Source organism: Manis javanica, chromosome 3 (assembly GCF_040802235.1).
Source record: "Manis javanica isolate MJ-LG chromosome 3, MJ_LKY, whole genome shotgun sequence".
Lineage (NCBI taxonomy): Eukaryota > Metazoa > Chordata > Mammalia > Pholidota > Manidae > Manis > Manis javanica.
Window position 1 is genome coordinate 25,508,477 of NC_133158.1, and position 22,475 is coordinate 25,530,951.

The following is a 22,475-nucleotide window of genomic DNA, read 5'->3' on the forward strand; positions in this document are numbered from 1 at the left end:
TTAAAAGGATTAGTACATGTAAAATTCTTAAATGATGTCTGGCACATAATAATAACTCAATGAATATTAGCTATTGTTGCCCATGGTCAGAAACTAATCCATCAAGTATAACTATGAACTTAAGCGTATCTGATTACAATCTTTGGCCCATTACTCTTTGGTACTTTTCTACATAGAATCAAATTCCTATCTTTACCTCTAAACCTGCTCTCAAAAATGGGTTTTTCTATCAAATGTGGACTTCAGTGCAAAATTAAGCGCCTTTACCTGCTCATGGATACACATTGTAAGATTGATCTGAGTGTCTGTTCCCAAACTTAGTTGCTATAGACTGAATGTTTGTGTCCCTCTAAAGGTCATATGCTGAAGCCCTACTGTGAGGGTACTTGGAGGTGGGGCCTTTTGATAATTAGGTCGTGAGGAAGGAACCCCCATGACACGATTCATATCCTTATAAGGAGAAGGAGCTAGCCCTTTCCCTATTTCCCTGATGTCAGGATACAATGATAAGAAGCCATCTGCAAACCACAATGAGGGCCTTCACCAAGAAACCAACCGTGCTGGCACCCTCATCTCAGACTTCCAGCCAACAGAACTGTGAAAAATAAATATTTGTCATTTAAGCCACCCAGTCTATGGTATTCTGTGATAGCAGCTCAGACTAAGACACTATGAATACCAGGTACAACTTATAATTATCTTAAGAAATGATGATGAACTATGAGTTTACATAAAGAGTTTCTCTCCTCTAGGAAAAACTAGGTGAAACACTCTGGAAACTTGAAAAAAAGGCATGTCACTAAAATGTGGCTCACCATGTTGAAGTAGACAGAAGGAAAGTATAAAAAACTAGGGGGAAAAAAGATGATCATGAACTCAAGATTGCTATCTTTTAGTTCCTGTCCCAGTTCAAAGACACCCAAACTGGAACTCAGAGTGAGCATGACATGGAACTCTAATCAGTACACAGTGGGTTATACACACACAAAAGGCCTTGGCCCTGTATCAGAAGACCAGATAAAGGAACCGACATTATTTTAGGTAAAACAAAATGTTTCTGTCTCTCTCTCCTGCTCTGTTTCTGTCTCCTTCCATGTATATATAATTTTTATGACTTCATCAGGTGGGCTTCGACAGTGAGTACATTAAAGAGTTACAGGGACTGACAAAATGACTTACAGAGTAAAATGGAAGCACAAAAAAAGGGTAACCAATGCTACAGGAAAACAGGGTCAGGAAAGATACAGAGAAGGGGACATGAGCTGAGGGGACAGACAATATGGAGAAATGGCACTGGAGACACAAGAACAGTGTGAACAAAGGCACAGAGGCCCAAGTAACAAAGCTGGTCAAGAAAACGTACATAGAACAAATGGTTTGAAAACAGACCAAAGAAATAGGTAGAGTTTGGATCTTTAAGAGCTTTATAAGCCAGTTTATAGAAGGTGGGCTTTTACAGAAACACACGGAGCTAGTGGAATATAATAATTGGATGTGCATCCTCAAAAGATCTTTGTAGAATTAAGGGTGATAATCAGGGTATGAAGAATGTTAAAATTCCTTCCAGAATCCAAGAAAGAAATGAGAACCTGAGATTATGTAAGAAGAAATGAAAATGAGAAAAATTATCAAAGTAGAATTAAGATTTGGCCAGAATTAGTTATGGAGGTCAAAGGTGAGGAAGGAATACAGGGAAATATTTTGGTTTGTTGCTTTGGGAACTCTGGAGATTGTGGACAAATTATTCTCCCAGTTAATGTTAAAGGAGAAAAGGAAAATTTGCACAGTAAGTCACCTCAGGTCTTTTTGAGGTTGAGGTACTTATAAAGCAGAAGGTAGAAATGTCCACTAATTGGATAACCATAATCAGAGCTAAGCGGGTATTCATAACGTCGGGGCTGGAGGCTGAGACCTATTAATTTATATTTGAAGCCACAGCAGTAGATGCTATGACGGAGGAAGCCCAGACAAGGTGAGAATAGAGCCTTGAGCAAAAAGGAGGGGGGAGCACGGGGGGGGCACCCACCCACCCACATTTCTGAGAGTCAGGCAAGACAAGGACAAAGGACACTCGGAAGGACAGTCTGAGAGATGGGAGCACATTCAGAGCAAGCTCCACGGAAGCTTCAAGAAAAGATGGTTTCAAGTAGAAGTAGCAGACAATCTGGCCAGAGAGCTTTGGGAAGGTTGAAAATACTCTACTGGATTCAGTAATTTCCAAGTTAATGAGTTTCCTTTCAGGAACAGGGTTTGTCTTTTTCTCGGGAAGGGGAAGCCGGTAGGGTAGCGCATTCCTTACGGCGCCCGATAACGCTCCTGTGAGACTATTCGGCCACCTGAAGGCAAACCCTCTCTCTACATTCCATTTCCACCCCAGTCCCAGGTCTTTGGAAACCCCGAGGTGCAGTTCCCCCTCCGCCGGCTCCAGCAAACTTCGAAGCCCTCAGGCAGCTGAGGGCTCTAAATAACCTCACCTCTAAAGTCCTCCCTCAGGCTTCCAGGAAAAATTAAAGCCCTTATTTTGTCTTCCCAAAGCTTTGTCTTTGTCCGTACCTTGCGAGGCTTTCTATTATTTGTACATCCGGCTCAAATCTAAAAGCGAGCCAGACCCAAAAGTCTAGGAAAACTGAGGTTCGGGAAAGGAGACACCGTCACAAACCACTAGCGAAAGAAGAGGAAAAACTACAACTCCCATGAGGCAGCGGGGCCACGGGACCCACGTCTCCCAGCACCCTTTGCAAGGCTCAAGATCGTCAAGGTTGGCCGGCGTATGGAGACGGGGGCGGTGAAGTGTCCTCTAAAGCCGTGGAGAAGCGGACTTGCAGGATGGCAGCGTCCGAGGCGGAACCTGAAGCCCTGACGGAGCGGGTGGACATCGCGCGCGGCCTGGAGAACTTGCCTGTGAGCGTTTGGCCGCCGGGAGCGGAGCCAGAGCCCTTCGAGGTAGGAAAGTGGCGCGCAGGACCGACAAGTTCCTGTAGGGGGCGGGGCTTGACGGCCACGAGCAGTGCGCGCGCAGCCACTGGGGCGGGGCTGGGGCCCGTTCAGGTATGAGGCGGGGCTAGATGGCCCCGAGGCTCTCGTGCGCCACTCCCAAACGTGGTCGTGGTTCTACGATTGACTCTTGGACTGCTGCTTGCGTTCTTTTTTTCCTACACCATCGCATAGCGATTCGCGCACAGGAATAATTTAAATGCACACGATTCAGTCTTTTTTGTTAATCCATCGTAATCTTAACGAGAGTATTCCTCTTCCCTGCCCATTGACTGGCAGTTCCCTGAAGGGCAAAACCAGATGTTTTATAAGGTCCTTGGGAAAGCTTCCGGAGAACCTGGCGTGTCCTAGTTCTGCCGCCAGAACTCACTAAGGAATCAAGGGTAAAGCATTTACCTTTCAGGTCTCAAGTATTTTAAATGTCAGATAAGGCATGGGGCCCATTAACGGATCTCAGACATCATGGTTAAAAACTTAACCTGTTGAGTCAGACTTGAGTCTCCCTCATGCTGTGAGGCTTAAGAAAATAGAGTTTCAGCTAAGCTTTAGGGCCCTCCGTGTACATTAAAGTAACTCCTCTCTCCCAGTTTGTTTTGATAATGATAAGCAAAATACAGTTCCAGGTTTGCTGAAAGTCAATAAATGTTCACAACTACTACTAACTCAGAGCCCTTTCTCCCCTAACTACAGGTTGCCTAAAGAATAAGGAATAACCCAAAGAAAGGATGGTGTGCAAAGAGCACTGGATGTGGACGTTTGGGGCTTATCCATTTTAGCCTGAGTTTCTTCATCTGCAAAATGAAAATAAAAATGTATAGCCCTTGTCACATCCATTATCAATATTGAACCCTATCCTTCCTTCTTCCTAGGTTTGTTGTGAGGATCAAATAAGACAATAACTCAATAGGAATTTCCAAAGAGTAGAACAGGATATTAATGTCAGAAATGGTTATTTTTCCTCAAACTACCTTAGGCAGTTTATGGTTAATATGGTTGGTTAGCACAGATATTAAACACTTATCCCTAAAAGCTTATTCAAGACCAAACACTGCTGAATGCCTGGTCAAAAACACTGATACATGTTTTCTTTATTCAATAAGTAATTGAGGGCCTGTAATGTTCCAGGCACCATTTTAAGTTAGGCATAGAAAATAATATAATGACAATGCACAACTGCTGCGCCTAGGCTTACAAGAGCATTTATAAAGCACTTGGTTGCTATAAAAAGGCAGGGAAGGAAGCCAGGTTATTTATCCTTACACATATAGTTGATAGGCATAAATGAAAATCAGGAGGCCGAGACTCATCCCTACAGTGTTCTAGCTGTCTGGCTATATGCACAGCTCTGGGCAGAGTTAGAATTACATAAAGAAAACAAGATTCCTTCCTCATGGAACTTAGTCTTAGCACGAAGAGAAAACATGCTTGGAACATTTAAATGAAAACCCAGAGGTGCCTTCAGCTAATTTGCTTCCATATACTCAGGAGCATAATATCAGTCTTATTAAAAAATTTAAAAAGCTTGCTTGCCCCAAACCCTGCTTCATAGACATACACACATAAGAATTAAGGCATGAAAACTCAAGTTTTTTTTTTTAGTTTTGCTTTTGGGTACTGTGTGAAAAGGGAAAAAGAATATTCAAATGTTCACATTGCACACAAGCATTTAATAATGCCATCATTTTTGAAGCCTAGTAGAAAATAAACAAATTGATTTTCTTAAACTAAGAGTTGGATCTAGACATTTTTCAGGTTTCTGAAACCAGCTTCAAACATCCTTTTTAAGATCTCTACTTGACCTTGATGAGGATTATCTGGCTCTCAGTCTCCTAATAGCTGCTTGAAGCAAAAACTCATGGTGCTGGAAGCCAAGTACAAAAATGCTTGTAGCTGGTGTTTGAAAACAACCAAAAACGGCCTGAAGATTTTCACAGCACTTTCTTAAAATTCAGAATCAAGGCATAGGTTTTAAGCCCAGGTTGTTATGCACTGTCATACTTCAGTTTCAGGGGCTTCAATACAAAATTTGACTCAGCAAAGTCATACTTTGAATCAAATTATCATGAGCTACAATAAGCAATCAAGAAATTAATTCCTGAGCCACCTGCTCTGTGCCTAGTCTTATGTATAAGAACCTGACCCCATTACCATGCCACACCCCAAACCTCGTAAGCATGCCTTTCCTTGAGACATGTATTAATTAGAGAAATAACATATACACATTCAATACAAGTAGAGAGCCCTACAGCCTATGTCATTTAGATCCCAAAGTACCTTCCATTAATAAGGGCAGGTCTAGTTCAGAGAAGGGAGAAATGGTATATAAGCATAGCCAAGATGGTGTATTTTCTCTTCAACTAGTCTGGTTCCATTTTGGCCTCTTGAGTGATAATGGTTTAAAAGAAGGTTTTCTGTCAAACTTGACATCTCCTCTCAATTCTTCAAGGATCTGGTTTCTAGTGCATCATTTTGCACTGATCATTTTGCATTTATTCCCAACTCTTGCATGATCCATTTTGTACTTTAACACACGCCAGGGAAAAAAAGCTTATGTTACGAAAAAAAAAAGTAAAAAATATGAAAATCGCATTCTCCATGTCCTCTTGTGTATTTTTCTGAATGGGTTCTTTCTAAATCCCAGCACATGCATGTAATATGCAGTAAGGCAGCATTTGAATAAAAGACATCCGTGCCAGATCAGCTCTTAGTTGCTGCCAACCGCCACCAAACCCCTGAAGATGGATAAGTAATGGAGAATAGGAGAATAATCACATGATTTTCTAAACATAATTTTGGTTCAGATACATTTGAAATTGGGAAATTTAACTCCAGAACCTGTTTTTCACCATCCCACTAGATAGCCTGCAGAATTCATATTAAACACTTAAGTGCCAGCAACTCAAGCAAGCTTTTTATGTGGATTCTCCTTTTTTTTTACTTCACAGCAACCTAAGATAGAAAGTGTTTAGAGAGATTAATATGCCAAAAATATACAATGTTTTAAATATAAAATCTAGAAATATTATCTAGAAAAATTTAAGGAAGCTACTTTTTTAAAAGTATTAAGTGCCTGGCACTGAGAACAGTGTTAGGTTACTTAAATTTCATGAAACCCCCTTCCCAAATAAGGCTTTATTCCTGTTTAACAAATGCTAGCCTGAAGCTTAGCAAGTCACTTGCCCTAAGTCTCACTGCTAATAAAAGCCTTGTTCTGTGTCTCCTGTAAGACCTTCTATGCTGGGAAGTTCTCCACTGCTTGCCCAGTGTTGCAGGCCAGTCATAGAGTTTTACTGTCTGGCCTCCTACACACATTGCTAGTCTCACCTCTCACTTGGAGACCTCATTTCTCATTAGCCATTTATATCTTTGACTAAATTCTCCAGCTACTTCCTGGAACCATTCTCAACTTCCACCCTGGGTATATGAGTCAAGACTCATTTGTTTATGAAAAATATAAATACAACATAAACTAACTCAAGCAAAAAAGGGAAGGAATTGCCTCACATGATAGCAAAGTCCAAGAGTGGTAACTATGGGCATGTCCGGATCTAAGAACTCTAACAGTGTCATCAGATATTTCTTTCTACCAACCCCCACTTCGCACCCCCTGCTAGCCTTTCTGTGGTTGGCTACACACTCAACAGGTCTTGTGTGTGTGGTAGAACTTGGGAATGCCCAGTGAATGCTCTACAGTTTTACAACCCCAGTGGAAAGAATGCCTCTTCCCTAATTGTTTCAGCAAAACTGGTAGAATTCTATTTCATTGATCTGGCTTAGCTCCTGTGTCCATCCAAACACTTGAAAAGAGCAAGTGATGTTCTGATTAGCCAGGTGTAGGTCCCTGCCCAAACTGGACCTCCATCCAAACCACTGAGACGGGAGTGGGGAGGGTTCCTTTTAGAAGAGTCAGGATGCTGTTATCCGAAGAAAAGGAAAGAAAGCTGGATAGGTAAAAACCCATATCCTCTTTGGTCACATCTCCCAAGCTTTGATCTCTCCTTGGCTTAGGGTATGTACAGCAAACCCTTAGCATAAACCCTTTGGGGATCAGTTTGGTCCTGGGCTTGGGACCAGGAAGTAGGGTACAGACTATGGAAAGACTTACAAAACAGAGCTTTAAACTCACATTTATTGACTCCCATTTTAACACACTTTAACATTAGCTTTCAGATACTCAAAACGAAATATTTGAATAGAAGGCCAGGTCAATGACATCACATCAGTTTATTTCTGATAAGAAGAGTAAAAAGAACTTTTTAGCAGGTAGCTACTTGAAAAGATGGATTATTACATAATCATCAGTTACATAATTAGACCATGGCTTTCAAGAGAGTATTTTTTAGTGTACCCATTTTTCTAAGGTAAAATATCTCTCTGGAATGGTATTTTACCAACCTTTAATGGAGGAGAAAATGGAAACATGGATCTAAAATGATTTGTGGTGATTATTGGTATCAGAGTTGAGGATTATATCCATCAAGGGGAAGAAAAAAAGACTCTCTTTAAACAGGAAGTTTATCCAGGAATCTTTATTATCCTTTGGAAGGTGTCTGCAGCTCTTTTGGAATTAGCTGCCTTTAGTAATATAAATCTCTGAAGGATCTTAGAGATTGTGCATCAAGTTTAAACTGCAGAATTTTTTAAAATTCAAAATTCCTAGATTCTCCAAAATCTTTTTTTTAATATATAAGTAAAAAAAAGCAAAAAAAGGTATATGTTCCCAAACCCTTCCATATGCAAATAAGTTCAACAAGGAATAATATGCTCTCCTAGTGAGGAAACTGCAATAAGTCAGACTTGATTTTAAAAGAAGTTACGTGTGTCAAAAAAAATCACTTTAGATTTTAATGGTTTATACTAAAATACATGCACCTTTAAAAACAATTTAAAAGAATTCTTCACGAAAAGTTTAACAGAAAGATAGTGAAATCTTCATTTTAAGTACATGTTAATTGTCTCAGTAAACATTTATATTTCAGCATTGACTCTTAGAAACTGGAAGTAGATTCTGTATAAAACAGCAGTCATATTGAATTTGACTGATAGGGCATCTTTTTCTAAGCCATTCTTTATCCCTTTAGGACATCTCTGCTAAGCTTAAGTCGCAAGAAATAACACAAATAAGAAAAGCTCTTCTCACTCTCCCTCATCAAATCACTTTGTAAGCAGTGATGGCCTTTCCCAGATATTCCAACTCATCCATCACAAGAGGATGTCAATCCTTCCTCCCCAGCTCAGCTTTTTTTTAAAGTATAGGGTTTTGCACCTAACTGCATGGCTCCAACAAGGCCTCAACGGGGAGTTACTACATACTGTTGAATACTTTTTCTAAAGCATAGCCAGGAGACACAGTATTAATGGAGGATTGACTGAAAGAGGTACAGTTCAAACATTCCTGTAGATACAACCTGGGCTTGAGATTGATATCTGGCAGGGATAGGGCAAATCATGTAGGACTGCCCTTAAATTTGGAATGTGATCCCATCTCCAGGTAGATAATGTCAGAACTTCACTGAATCATAGCACACCCAGCTGATGTCCGGGACATAGCTTGTTGGAGGTGTGGGGAAACCTCCCCCCAGGCTGAAACTGGGTCCAAGGACACTAACAGCATGCATTTCTATTATTTGCAGTATACCCCTGACCATGTAGCTGGGCCGGGAGCAGACGCTGATCCCACGCAGATAACCTTTCCTGGATGCATTTGTCTCCAAACTCCCTGCCTCCCTGGTACTTGCTCCTGCCTCCGTCATGAGCAGAACTATGATGATAAGTCATGCCTCAGAGATACAAGATCAGAAGCAAAGTATGCCAAGCCAGTGTTTGAATGCAATGCCCTGTGCCAGTGCAGTGACCACTGCAGGAACAGAGTGGTCCAGCGGGGTCTGCAGTTCCACCTCCAGGTGTTCAAGACAGATAAAAAAGGCTGGGGACTTCGTACCAGGGAATTTATACCAAAAGGGCGTTTCGTCTGTGAATATGCTGGCGAGGTCTTAGGATCCTCTGAAGTACAGAGAAGAATTCAGTTACAAACAGTACACGATTCAAATTACATTATTGCCATCAGGGAACATGTTTTTAGTGGGCAGGTAATTGAAACATTTGTTGATCCTGCCTGTATAGGAAATCTGGGAAGATTCCTTAACCATTCTTGTGAGCCAAACCTGTTGATGATTCCTGTCCGAATTGACTCAATGGTACCAAAGTTGGCACTTTTTGCAGCCAAAGACATTTTGCCAGAAGAAGAACTATCTTACGACTATTCAGGAAGATTTCTTAATCTAATAGACAGTGAAGACACACAAAGGCTAGATAACGGGAAACTAAGAAAACCGTGTTACTGTGGTGCCAGATCATGTACTGCATTCCTGCCTTATGACGGTTCACTGTACTGCCCCTTAGAAAAGCCAGACATCAAGAAGGAAGAGTATAGGAGAAACACGTCTGGCCTATCCTAGTGGGTGAGAGTAAGAAGGAACCAAGCATGTTTGGCTCAGCCCCTTCTGAGTTCCCCTTCTGACAAGCAGCTTACCCTCCAGGTAGGTCTCTGCTCTGTGTTATGCAGAGCTGGTAGCTGTCCAGCTCTCCCTCTACCTGATTGCACAAATTTAACTCAGGAATATGGCAGAGACTATAAGTTGTCCGGCAATATCTTCTCTCTATAATAGGCTTCTCCATTTTTAGCTGAGTACATGACTGCCCAGCTAAAAACTGGTTGCTTTTCCTAGTTAGAGGTGACTGTGTTCTAGCTAATGAGAAAGAAACGAAAAAGGTGGCTTTAAATGGAGACATTCTTCCTTTATTCCCCTCTCTTCCTATTCGCTGGAATGTATACATGATGGCTGGAGCTGCGGCATCCATCCTAGACCCCAAGATGACCTTGGAAAAGAAGCCACACATAGCAGTCAACAAAATTGTGAGGAGTCTGGGTGCTGGAGAATGTGGAACTGTCTGCCAGTCCTGATGTGACACCTCTGGCCTCGTAGGTGAGCAGTAGTCTCTCCCTCATTTATGCCACTGCTATTGTTAGTGTTCTAGAACTAGTACCAAACCTAATCATAGTGATCCAAGGAAACCCTGGTGGCTGCATACCTAAGCGCTGCTTTCCAACAATTTTTTAGTAATAAAGCTAATATTTCTATTTCTGTCTTTCTGACTTCTGCCTCTTATTTCTCATTCATTCTAAATACAACTCAAGGGAAAGGACATGATTATCACCTCCTAAACCCTAATAATTACCACCAGTAGTGAAAAATATAACCATGGCAGTGACTTCCATGGCATGTCACCCCAAATGTCATTAAAGGAAACAAAGTTGCAAAATTTTCACTACATACTTGGTTGTACTCCATAACTTGTGAAGCGAAACTTCAAAACTTCAAACAGCCTGACTTCATGTATAAATAACATGAAAATAACTCTGTCAACATCACAAAAGGGGATGGAAGGTTTATAATTCCATTTATACTTCCGGACAAGCAAACATCTCTACCTTCCTTCCTTAAAGCAAGGATGTTGCAAAAACAAAGTGACTAGGGAGATTTATTAGATATTTTGAAAGCTAAAATACTTAGGTGCCATAGTATTATTTGATAAATTAATTCATTTCCTCTCTAGTATATTTAAACCCTTCTGTCAGGATGCATTTAATACGATATATCATAGGAGTCCATTTATATATAATACTGTACTCCTGTATTCATAATTATGCACTTTAAATGAGTAAAATGCATAAATATTAAAAAATTAAGCTGTTAAAATAAGCATGTTAGAGTTTGCATGTCCAGGTTATCATTATCATGGAATGATTCCATATGAATAGAATATAATATAGAGTGCTCATAAAGTGCCCTGAACTACAAATGTGTAATGTCTAAAACAACAGATTTTTCCTCCACACTACTCATTTCTCTCTGCCAACCTTTCTGTAGAACTTGGATTTCTCTGAGAAAGTCTTGCTTTTGGTAAAGCAGCTTATATCCTTCATTTTACCTTTCTCCTCCTACCAAGCTCTCCTAACAACTGATGCAGTAACTTGTTAGGCTCTTTGACGTTTTGCAGCGTGATGTCACAAGCCTCAGTATAGCCAAGTATATATATATATATAGTGAAAATTTTAGTTTGTTTCCTTTTATGACTTCTGGTTACATACATGGAAGTTATTGTCCTGTTTTTCACTCTTGGTGGTAATTAATAGAGTTTAGGAGGTGATCATCAGTCGTTAAGGAATGGTCAGAAGGAAAATTCTTGGCTCACTGTTTGATTATACAGGTACCCTTTCCTACTTCCCTCAGCCCTTTCTCTGCTGAATATCACCAGCAGAGAAAGAAGCGAAAAAGGTGTCTTTAAATGGAGATACAGAGGACAATCTTCAGTTCAGAGGCATGAGCAGAATCCTCCATCACTGTGCCTCTGTCAGAGATAGAACTCACTGGATAAAGACCCTTGAAATTTTTTTGTACCCATACACAAATTTATCCTTAAACAGCATACAGCCCTGCAAATCAGATTCCTATGGTAAGAATCAAAGACTCTTTATTCCAATTATTTCCTAAGCACTGAATTAACTACATTTACTTTACTGCTGTGGTCTACTTTTGAGAGCAAACATTAAAAAATATGCTTTGCTTGACTGTTATCCTAATATAAAAATATATAAAGTTCTCTCTATTATAAATTACTATAAAATTAAACATTTAAAAGATGGCATGTATCTTCATGGATTTAAACACTCATAAAAATTGGTGTTGAAGTCTGTTTCCACTGACTTCACTAAGAATGCGGAAATGTATACCTTGGAAACTGGTTTGGCCCAAGAATAGTAAAGATCATACTTAAAGAAAAAAGCTTTTCAAATGATTTTTTAAAATTTCAAATTAATAATTACAAAATACCAGTGGCTGATAGATTTTGTTCACAGCTAAATGGACATTTTTGTCTTAACTGAAATGAATATTCAGAGACTATTTCATTCTCCCTCTTGCCCTCAATATTAAGCCCCAGTACTGGCTAGCCTGGTGCATAAGGCAGCAGTGGATTCAGGATATCAACTAGAAACTACCTTGCATAGAACAGAGGATTTTATCTTAAAACTCAAGGTCTCCTAAAAGAAAGGTTGGGGGCGCCAAAGAAAAAAATTTTTTTCCTCAAATTGTTTGCATCCTCTTGCGTTCAGATAGTGTTTTATTTGTGTAGTATATATCTAATTACAGCTCTGCCACTGTCCAATGTGTTGAACAAGTTACTGAACCATTCTGAGCCTTAATTCCCTTTTCTGGGTATGGCAATATTGGGAGGATCAAATGAGTTAACACTTAACATTGTTTAGAACAATAACTTAGCACTAGGATAGCTGTAACTGAAAAAATAGACAAAAGTGTTGACAAGGATGTGGAGAAGATGGAACCTTCATATATTGCTGATAGAATTCTAAAACTGCACAATTACTTTAGAAAACTGTTTGGATAGTTACTTAAAACATTATATATGGAATAACAACATATTCCAGCAACTCCATTCCTAAGTACAGCCCCAAGAGAAATGAAAACATGTCCACACAAAAACTTGTACACACGTGTTCATAGTGGAATTATTCATAACAGCCAAAAAGTAGACATACCTCAAATGTCCATTGACTGATGAACAAACACAAGGTGGTATCCATATGGTGGAATATTATTCAGCCATAAAAAGGAAGTATTGACACATGCCACAACATAGATGAGCCTTGAAAATGTGCTAAGTGAAAGAGGCCACATACTGTGTGATTCTATTTATATGAAATGTCTAGAATAGGCAATTCCATGGAGACATAAAGTAGATTAGAGGTTGCCAGAGGCTGGTGGGGAGGGCGGGTATAGGAAGTGATTGCTAACTGTTTCTTTCTAAGGTTAATAAAATCCACTTTCAAAGGGTGAGTTCTTTGGTATATGAATTCTATCTCCATAAAGCTGTTACCAGAAGAGGAAAGAAGACATGGGTGCCTCTCATTTGGAAATGGCACTCTGTAACTCTGAACACTGCTTTCAGAAAAATCATTCTTCAGGTCCCAGAGGAATGTTTCTCCACTTGCTTTATTCTATGTCCTCAAAAAAAACCCACGACTGTGCCTAATACTGTGATTGCTTGTGGCTACTACCACTATCAGAGATAGACACTGCTTTGGGGTGACAGAGGCTTTGAAGAGAAGTGCTTGGTTTGATAAGAACATAGATGAATTAATTAACCTGTCAGATCCTTCCACTTAGCAAGTATGACTGCAATTCTTGAGTAACAAACTATAGTTTCCTTGTAGTGTTGAACATCAGTTTTCTTGCTTCTCTTTCTGTTGGAGTTTGTGGTTCCAGGAGTACTTATGAATTGGTACATTGTTCACTACAATTGCACATGGAGACAAACATTTTGCAACATTAAACAATCCATATTACCTTCAGTTTGTAGATGTGCAGATCTAGAAGTTTCATACTGGTTCTTAACATTTCTTCAGATTATTTGATTCTCATTACATTATATTTAAGAGATACTTAAAATAATAATATAAGTGATAGTTTAAATGATGAAATAAAAAATTTTTTCTGCAGTAACTCATTCAGTGTTCGTATTATAGTATTTGAACATGATAAACATATTTGGTTTTCAACTCTTAGGGCAAAGCTTTCTCAAACTGAAATTAATAAAATAACTATCAAAGAGATATACTGACTCAAGAAAGATGGTCTCGTTTAGTATCATTGTTCATATAGCACCAACTAAGTAAAAATCTTGTTTATAGCAACATGACTTCTGATTTTACTGAAAGGAAGATAAATGCATTTTTTAAAATATGTAATAATTTATGAATCAGGTCATTAATTTATTATCCATTCAGAGATTGCCAGTTCAGTTGAATGCCCAGGCATGAGCAAGAAAAATTAAATTTAATCGTATTTGATGTCTTGCCAATTTCCAGTCATAAAAACTGTGACTTTATACATGTTTTCCATTCTTGTGTTTATAAGATAGTCTTATCAAAGGAGGCAGATAACTTGATTCATAACTTAAATATTTTTACATACTGCCTGTGGCTCTCCCACAAGCTGTACTGGCCTTGAATCTTCTATGGGAGAAACTAGCTTCTATGGAGAAACTAGCTTCCCTGGCCAGGCTGTTACGGGACACAGGTAAAATACTGGATGTAAGTAGACTATAAAGTACTATATAAATTTAGTTATATCATTACACACATACTTCTGGGGTTACACTGTGCTGCAGAGAACACAACACAGCATGTATCATAGACACTGTCCTCAGTTACATCAAAACTGATGTAGATTCAATTTAATGGCAGGTCTTTGATGGTAAAGGTTGTGGAAGTATTGGAATAAGCTCCAAAAGGAGGTCTGTTAATGATTTAAATAAAAGGATACCTGTCTTTGATCATTTAAGTATAGACAAAAATTATAAGCAGAATCTGAAGAATGTCATGGAGTTCCATTTATTTTACAATTGCAGCTGATCCTTGAACAACACAGGTTAGACTGTGTGTCAATCTACTGATACCCAGATTTTTCTCAATAAATATAGTGAAAAAAACTTTGGAGATTTCCAATAATTTGAAAAATAGGAACCACATAGCTTAGAAATATCAAAAAGTAAAAATAAGGTATGTCATGAATGTATGAAATATATGTAGATACTACTCTATTTCATCATTTAATACCATAAAATATATATGAATAAATTAAAATTTTAAATCTCTCAAAACCATACAAACCATTTACAGTCGAGATGTAAAAAATGTAGATACAGTATTAAATTTAAACTGTGTAAAATTAACTGCACTACATACTGTACCACTGTCATATTTTGTAGCCGCCTCCTGTTGCTATTGCAGTGAGCACAAGTGTTGCAAGTATTGTCTTAAAATGCTGTGTGACAATAATCATTTCCACGTGAGCAGTTAACCTCCAATAAATTGGGAATCACAGTGAAAAGTGATCTCATGATTCTCGTGTACTTCTCATCATGTTTAGTGCAATGCCATAAAGCTTGAATAACACTGTGGGAAGTGCCACTAGTGATACTGAATGTCTTCCCAAGAAGCCGAGAAGAGTCATGACATTTTAAAAAGCTGAATTGCTTGGTATGTACCATAGACTGAAGCCGGCAGCTGCAGATGCCCACCATGTCAAGATGAATGAATCCAGCATAAGGACCATTGTGCAAAAAGACAAGGAAATTTGTGAAGCCATCACTGCAGCTATGCCAACAGCTGCAAAAGCATTGCATTTTTTGCAAAACATCTTTTTATCTCATATCAAAAATGCAGTTTTTACAGGGATGAAGGATTGCTATAAGAGAGGCGTACCTATAGACTAAAACAGTTTATGAGAAAAAGTGAATTCTTGTCATTACATGACAACTTAAAGGAAAGTGAAGAATCTAAAGCTGGAGAATTCAATGCCAGCAAAGGATGGTTTGATAATTTTGGAAAGAAGTTTGGCTTAAAAAAATCAAGATAACATGAGGTGGCTTCCACTGATCCAAAGGCCACAGGTGAGTCCCCGGACACCATTAGGAAAATCACTGAGGAGAAAGCTTATCTGCCTGAACAGGGTTTTAATGCAGACATAAGTGCCTTTTTGTGGGGGAAGAAAAAAGCCACAGAGGACATCTATTAGCAAGGAAGAGAAGTGAGCACCGGGATTTAAGGCAGGAAGGGATAGGCAAATTCTGTTTTAGGCAAATGCAGTTGGTTTATGATTAGGACTGCCCTTATCTATAAAGCTGCTAACCCCTGAGCCTTCAAGGGAGAAGATAAACACCAGTTGTCAGTCTTTTGGTTGTACAAGAGAAAACCTGGATAATGAGAACACTTTTTCTGGATTTGTTCCATGGATACTTTGTCCCCAAAGCCAGGAGTGGTGAGGGACTGAGTTTTCAAGTTTTTTGATATTGGATAATGCCCCTGGCCACTCAGAACCACATGAATTCAAAACCAAATGTGTCAAAATGGCCTACCTGTCCCCAAACACAACATCTTTCAGTCTCTAGGGGGTCAGAGCACCTTTGAGCCCCATTGGAAAAGCCTTACTCTATGGAAGATTGTCAACACTGTGGAAGAGAACCCCAGTAGAGAGAACATGATTTAAGTCTGGAAGGATTACACCATTGAAGAAGTCATTGTTGTTATAGAAAAAACTGTGAAAACCATCATATCCAAAACTATAAATTCCTGCTGGAGAAAACTATCCAGTTGTGCATGAATTCACAGGATTTATGACAGAGACAATCAAGGAAACTCTGGAAGAGATTATGGATATGGCAGAAAAGGTGAGGAGAAGGGTTTCAAGATATGGATCTTGGAAAAATTCAAAAGTTAATAGACACCACACCAGAGGAACTAACAGAAGATAATTTGATAAAGATGAGTGCTTCCAAACTGGTGCCAGATGACAAGGAAGAACACTTTGAAGCAGTGCCAGAAACAAACTGACATTAGAAAATCTGGCAGAAAAGTTCTAATTATTCAATACTGCTTTGACTTATTTTCAAGCACGGGCCCTAATAGGATGTGGGTGCTGAAACTAAAGGAAAGGGTGGGAGAGGGATTGGTACTGTATAGAAACATTTTTAGAGAAATGAAAAAGCAAAAAAGTCAGAAATTGCTATGTATGTCCTTGAAGTTACTGAGTGCACCCAGCTCTCCTGCTTCCTCTCCTAGCTCCTCCACCTCTCCCGCCTCTGCCCCCCAAGACAGCAAAACCAACCCCTCCTCTGCCTCCTTCTCCTCCTCAGCCTGCTCGGTGTGAGGACAATGAGAATGAAGACCTTTATGATGATCCACTTCCACCTAATGAATAAATAGTAAGTAGTCGTCACGCCACACCAATAATAAACTTAACTGTTCTGTATGTGCGTGAATGTCTTCAGGTGAAAATCTTATAATTGTATGCAAATCCCTGTAAGAGACGTTTTTAGGTCATCATCATCCCCATCACCTAAGTATTCATCATGTAGAACATCATGTACAACACCCGCATGGAAGTGGATAGCCTATCCCTGCAGAGGCATAAGGTATGTGAGGTTTAATATAAAATTAATAATTTTAGTTTTCTCACTGTTTCATAACTTTGCTTTCCAAGAGTCAGATTACAGTATGCCTCCCTCTCATAACTGGAGAAAGTGCCTCTCAGCCTATGAGTGCTTTTTTTTTCATGTAACAATGTTTCCTATGCTGTCTTATGAGCATGACTGTAATCCTGTATGCCATAACAATGTTACAGTCATTCATTCATTCATGTATAGGCCAGGCTATCATAAATTACATTGCTGTTGCTTTACTTCAATGCATGAACCATTGTATCTGTAAGTAAATGACTTTTTTTTACATTATCTTTTCATTGTTGATGTCTTGTGTTATTAATGCATATAACATCTACACTACTTTGTATCATATATTGTCACTGTAGGTACTGACAGACAATTCATTCTGTAAACAGATGTAAACACAGTATCATTAAATGCAGTACAGTACCATGCATGTATTTTCTCTTCCTTCTGATTTTAATAATATTCTTTTCCTTAGCTTAGTTTATTGTAATATGGTATATAACATATATAACATACAAAAGATTTGTTAATCAATGGTTTATGTTATTGGTAAAGTTTCTGGTCAACAGTAGGCTATTAGTGGTTAAGTTCTGGGGTGAGCCAAAAGTTATATGTAGATTTTCAACTGGCAGGGACTCAGCACCCCTAACCCCTGTATTGTTCAGGGGTCAACTGTATTTGGGGTTTCCCTGGGTTGATAAAAATCCTCACTATTCTTATGTACATTGTTATTCGTTAATAGCATTATATTTTGCCTTGTTGCCAAAGCTACAAGTCATCTGTGACTTGTCCTCCTCCTCAGATCTAATCAATTGCCAATTCCTATGTATTTCCTGCCCTACATCTCTCTCAAATCTGTTCCACTTTTTTCACCCTATTATCGTTTTATACCAGCCTTCCATCATTTCTTCCCCACAACTGCCTCTCTGCCTCCCACATTCAGACCCTTTGGTGACTTCTCATCACACTTGGGACGGAGCTCAAACTCCTCAACGTGACCAGAAGGCCCCTTGTCTGTCACTCTTCTCCTTCCTTTCTGCAGGGTTCTCCATGAAAAGCCACACCCTCGCTCGTCCTTCACCTTGACAATGGTGTTCCCTTATGGAAGCTTAAGGAAGCAAGAGGCTGCTTAGCTTTGCTTTCACAGGGCATTAGAAGGCGTGCGTTTGTGTGTGACTGAATTATTCTTACACTTGCCTTCTTTGCAGAATCCACACCAAAGAAAGGCCATGTGAACACACAGGGAAAAGACAGCCATCTGTAAGCCAGGGAGAGAGGCTTACCAGACACTAAAGCAGCCAGTCCCTTTAATCTTGGATTTTTCGGCCTCCAGAACTATGAGAAATACATGCTTTTTGTTTAAGCCACCCTGTCTGTGTTGGTTTGTTATAGCAGCCTGTGCCAAGACAATATTCTTCCTGAAAGTAAATGGAAAGTCACTGGTAGAGTTTGAACAGAACAGGAACATGATCATATTTATATTTCAAAAAGAAATTCTATAATGGGGAGAAGTGACTTGGTTGGAGGGGCAAAGGGGAGTTGTCAGAGAGGATTCAGGTGGACCAGTTAGAGGAGATTATTACAGTAATCCAGGGGAGATAGGCAGCTTGAACTACTGGAAGACAGAGCAAAATAGATTCAAAGGGGGATTTAGAGGCAGTAGGTACAGGACTTAGAGACAGACTAGATGTGGAGAAGAGAGAGAGGGACAGGTGAGGAATGATGCTATAGCTTCTGGCTTATGCAACTGAATGTATTGAGCACCATTTCCTGAAAAATCCAAGGGTTACAGCTCATAGGACACAAGGCTCTCAGATACAGCTTTTACAAGTTTTTTGGGTTTGTTTATTCCAAAAAATATCAAATTACACATCCTTTAAAAAAAATCATTAACTTGTTTCATTTTTCTTCTTCCACCTAAACACAATTTTTTGGGACAATATTCCCAGTGTGAGATGTATTCTGAGGTAGTGTTTGTCTTCAGGAATGCTTGAGTATTTGACCATCAAAACCAGTTTAAAGTCTCATAAGGGAACATCTTGCTCTTAACTGGCTGTACCTAAAACACGTGACAAAGAACATCACACAGGCTGGTATCATCGTCAGAAAGTCCATCAGGATCTTGCCAGATTCGTTCTCCACCTCAGATGCAGGCGCTGGCCCTTCCGGTGACAATACAAGGAGGAGAACAGGTGGGGTGACATAAAGAAGAACAAGGCCAAACACTGTAGATATTGTGGTGACTCCAGCATATCTCTGACCATGAAGCAGAGGTGTTTAGAATGCTTGTTCCAAGAAATTAAGGACATTTTGGTTTTTTAAAAGGAACTTTTTTCTCATTTAAATCAGTTTTTTTTCCAGTTTCAATACTATTGTTATTTTTGTACAATAAACATGAAATGCTTTTAATATCTATTATTTTAATGTTGAATATTTTGTGGAGTATATTTTAACATGAGAAGGGTGTCGAAAATGAATGTGCCTCATACTAACTTTGTATTCACTTCAAAACCATAAGTAACATGCTGTAGTACCTTTTAGATCTAGGCTTTTATCCCACTCTTTCTGTGTTTTTTTTAATTGAGGTATGTCATATAACGCTGTGTATGTTTAAGGTGTAAAAAGTATTAATTTGATACATTTATACATCGCAATATGATTACCATCATAGCATTCCCTAACACCTCCATCACATCACATAATTATTATTTCCTTTCTGTGGTGAGAACATTTAAGATCTAGTCTCTTAGCAACTCTGAAGTATATAGCTGACCCATGAACAACATGGGGGTTAAGTGCGCCAACCGCTCCCTTACAGTTGAAAATCCATGTGTAACTTCTGACTCCCCCAAAACTTAACAACTAAATAGCATACTGCTGACCAGAAGCCTTACCAATAACATACAGTCGATTAACACATATTTTATAAGTTATTTGTATTACATAATGTATTCTCACCATAAAGTAAGCTACAGAAAAGAATGTTTTTTTCAAATTGTCACAAATCTCCAAAAATATTTCCAATGTATTTATCCAAAAAAAAATCTGTGTATAAGTAGAGCCACACAGTTCAAGAGTCAACTGTATATACAACAATATTTGTGAATTATAATCACAATGCTATGTGCATTAGATCCCCAGAACACATTCATCTTCTAACCCCAGTCTTCAAGATTTAGGAGTCTCTGTCTCATCCTATGAATAAATAGCTTTTCTTTTTTTTTTAAATTATGATTATCAGATAAAAATAGTTTTGTAAAGTTTCAGAGAACTAGGAGACTTACAAAGCTACAAGCAAGGGAGACTTTTTGGCACCTGTCATTTGAAAGGTTTAAGAGATTAAGATATAACAAGCATTCACTAGGTATTCGTTCCTGGACAGAGATCAAATGGATTCACTAACTTTTTTTTTTTTATTTGCTTTAAGAAGACTGTCTTTACCAACACATCTATACTTTTGCAGCTGGTTAGACACTTTGTCCACCTCTCTCAACACTGCCACAAAACATCAAGGGTGATCAAGGGTGATAAATGCTATTCACATGCTTTCTAACTAAGAAGAAATTCAATTGGAATTCTCCAACTGTAGTTTCAGCCTATTCATTTATAAAGAGTACCACTCCAAGGACAGAAAGTAATAATGTATTCCATATCACAAAGCAAACTTGATTGTAAGAGACTTGCAGGCATTATGGGACATAAAAGTTAAACTCCCAAGTTCATAATTACAAAACGTACAGGTCCTGACAAAGAAAGCACATGCCAAGGGTAAGCAAATGGCCAGACTATGGAAAAGCTGGTTGCAGGCTGACTTTAGGTCCTCAATTCCAAGTGTCAAAAGCTCAGGTCGTTTAGCCAACATTTATAAAGTGCTCACTACATGCCAGCTATTGTGTAGGTGCTTTTAACATTACAATAAGCTTTCTGTTGCTTTTTAAAGCTACAATAAAGCAAAAGCTACTCCTTAGTTTATGTGGCTCGTTTCATCCTTGGGTTCACTTCACCCAGCGGCCACAACCACAGAATTCCAGAGGGGAAGTGTCCTTAAAGTCTGTGAAATGAGAGATCTATAACTGGTTGGTGAAAAGGGAGGGGTGCACAGTTTTTCAGTCTTGCTTTCCTCCCAACTGGCTAGATGTCATTCCAAGAGGGATTCAAAAAACAGCCTAGAGCAGAAGCAGCACCCACCAATGTCTGCAAAAACAGGGTCCCCAAGATGGACACACTAGTGACTTCCAGGATTTTCCTGACAACCCTTCTCATCATTCCCCAATGGGGTGCTCAAATAATACAAGACCTCATTTTACAGATGATGCACATAAAGCTTCCAAGGGGTAAGAGGACTCAGAGCTCAAGGGGTGAGAAATATCTAATCCCCTGTCTCATTTGAGCCCTGTGCACTCTGTCTCCTGCGGGGAGGGCTCAGTCGCCCCAAGTACTGCTGACACCACAAAACAGGCATGGTCCAAGGACCAGGTCTGAGGACATCAGATGGAGCAAGGAAAAGAGAGGAGGCTGATGAGACTAGATAACACGTAAGGTTTCTGACCTCCCAACTGTGATGTTTTAACTTTAAGAAACATCGCTCATCAAACCATGTAGAAAAGGTCAGAATTGTTAGCTCAGAGATGGGCTCCAGATCACCAAACCACAAGGAGAAAAATAACAAAGTAATTAGAGGCAGTCAAGAGGTCACTGTGGATTGTGGGCAGGGGTGGGGAGAGGAAACAGTACTCCTGAAGACTGATTTTATTAACAGCAAATCATTTTTGCAGACTGGAGTCATTTGCAATCAAGATTGGACTGATTAGCATACCCCAGGGTTGTATTTCAGCCATGGAGAGCAGGCAGTGCTCTAGTGCTGACGCCATTTGAAGATCTTAGTTTGATTGCATTCTTCTCCCCTGACAACTATCCCTGAATCCTACAGAACAATTTCCTCTATGCTGAGGTATCGTGGTCATTCTCAGATTGATTTTAGGATTAAAAAAAACAAAAAATTGAAAAGCTGCACATTCGTTGTGTGTGGTGTGGAATGTAAATTGATAAAGACTTTTTAGAGGATTGTCAGTATTATCACAGTTTAAAATGAACATATGCTTTGATACAGGAGTTGGAATCCCAGGAACTTATGCTACAGAAATACCTGCATAAGTTGGCAAAAGTACAATAGGTACAAGTAGGTTTATTGGAACATTTTTTAACAGTAAAAACTGAAAATACTCTTCAATAGGGGAAATGCTTAAATGAATTTAATTAATTCAGCTGTTTTAAAAAGAGTTTGGCCTGTATATTACTTTCATGAGGTGTATAAAATATACTGAATAGTATTTATAGTATGATTCCATTTGTTTTATAGAAACCAAATATGAGTTGTATATATTATGATT

General features: G+C 39.1%; 1 protein-coding gene across 1 annotated transcript; it reads left to right on the plus strand.

Moving 5' to 3' along the window:
- The first annotated feature begins 2,680 nt into the window (after positions 1 to 2,680).
- LOC108395955 (histone-lysine N-methyltransferase SETMAR) lies at positions 2,681 to 19,646 on the plus strand. Its single transcript, XM_073230963.1, is given in 5 exon segments — positions 2,681 to 2,943; positions 8,628 to 9,421; positions 9,463 to 9,505; positions 9,507 to 9,980; positions 16,771 to 19,646. Coding segments are annotated over 4 exon segments (1,107 nt in total). The 5' UTR covers positions 2,681 to 2,826; the 3' UTR covers positions 9,660 to 9,980; positions 16,771 to 19,646.
- The last annotated feature ends 2,829 nt before the right edge of the window (positions 19,647 to 22,475 follow it).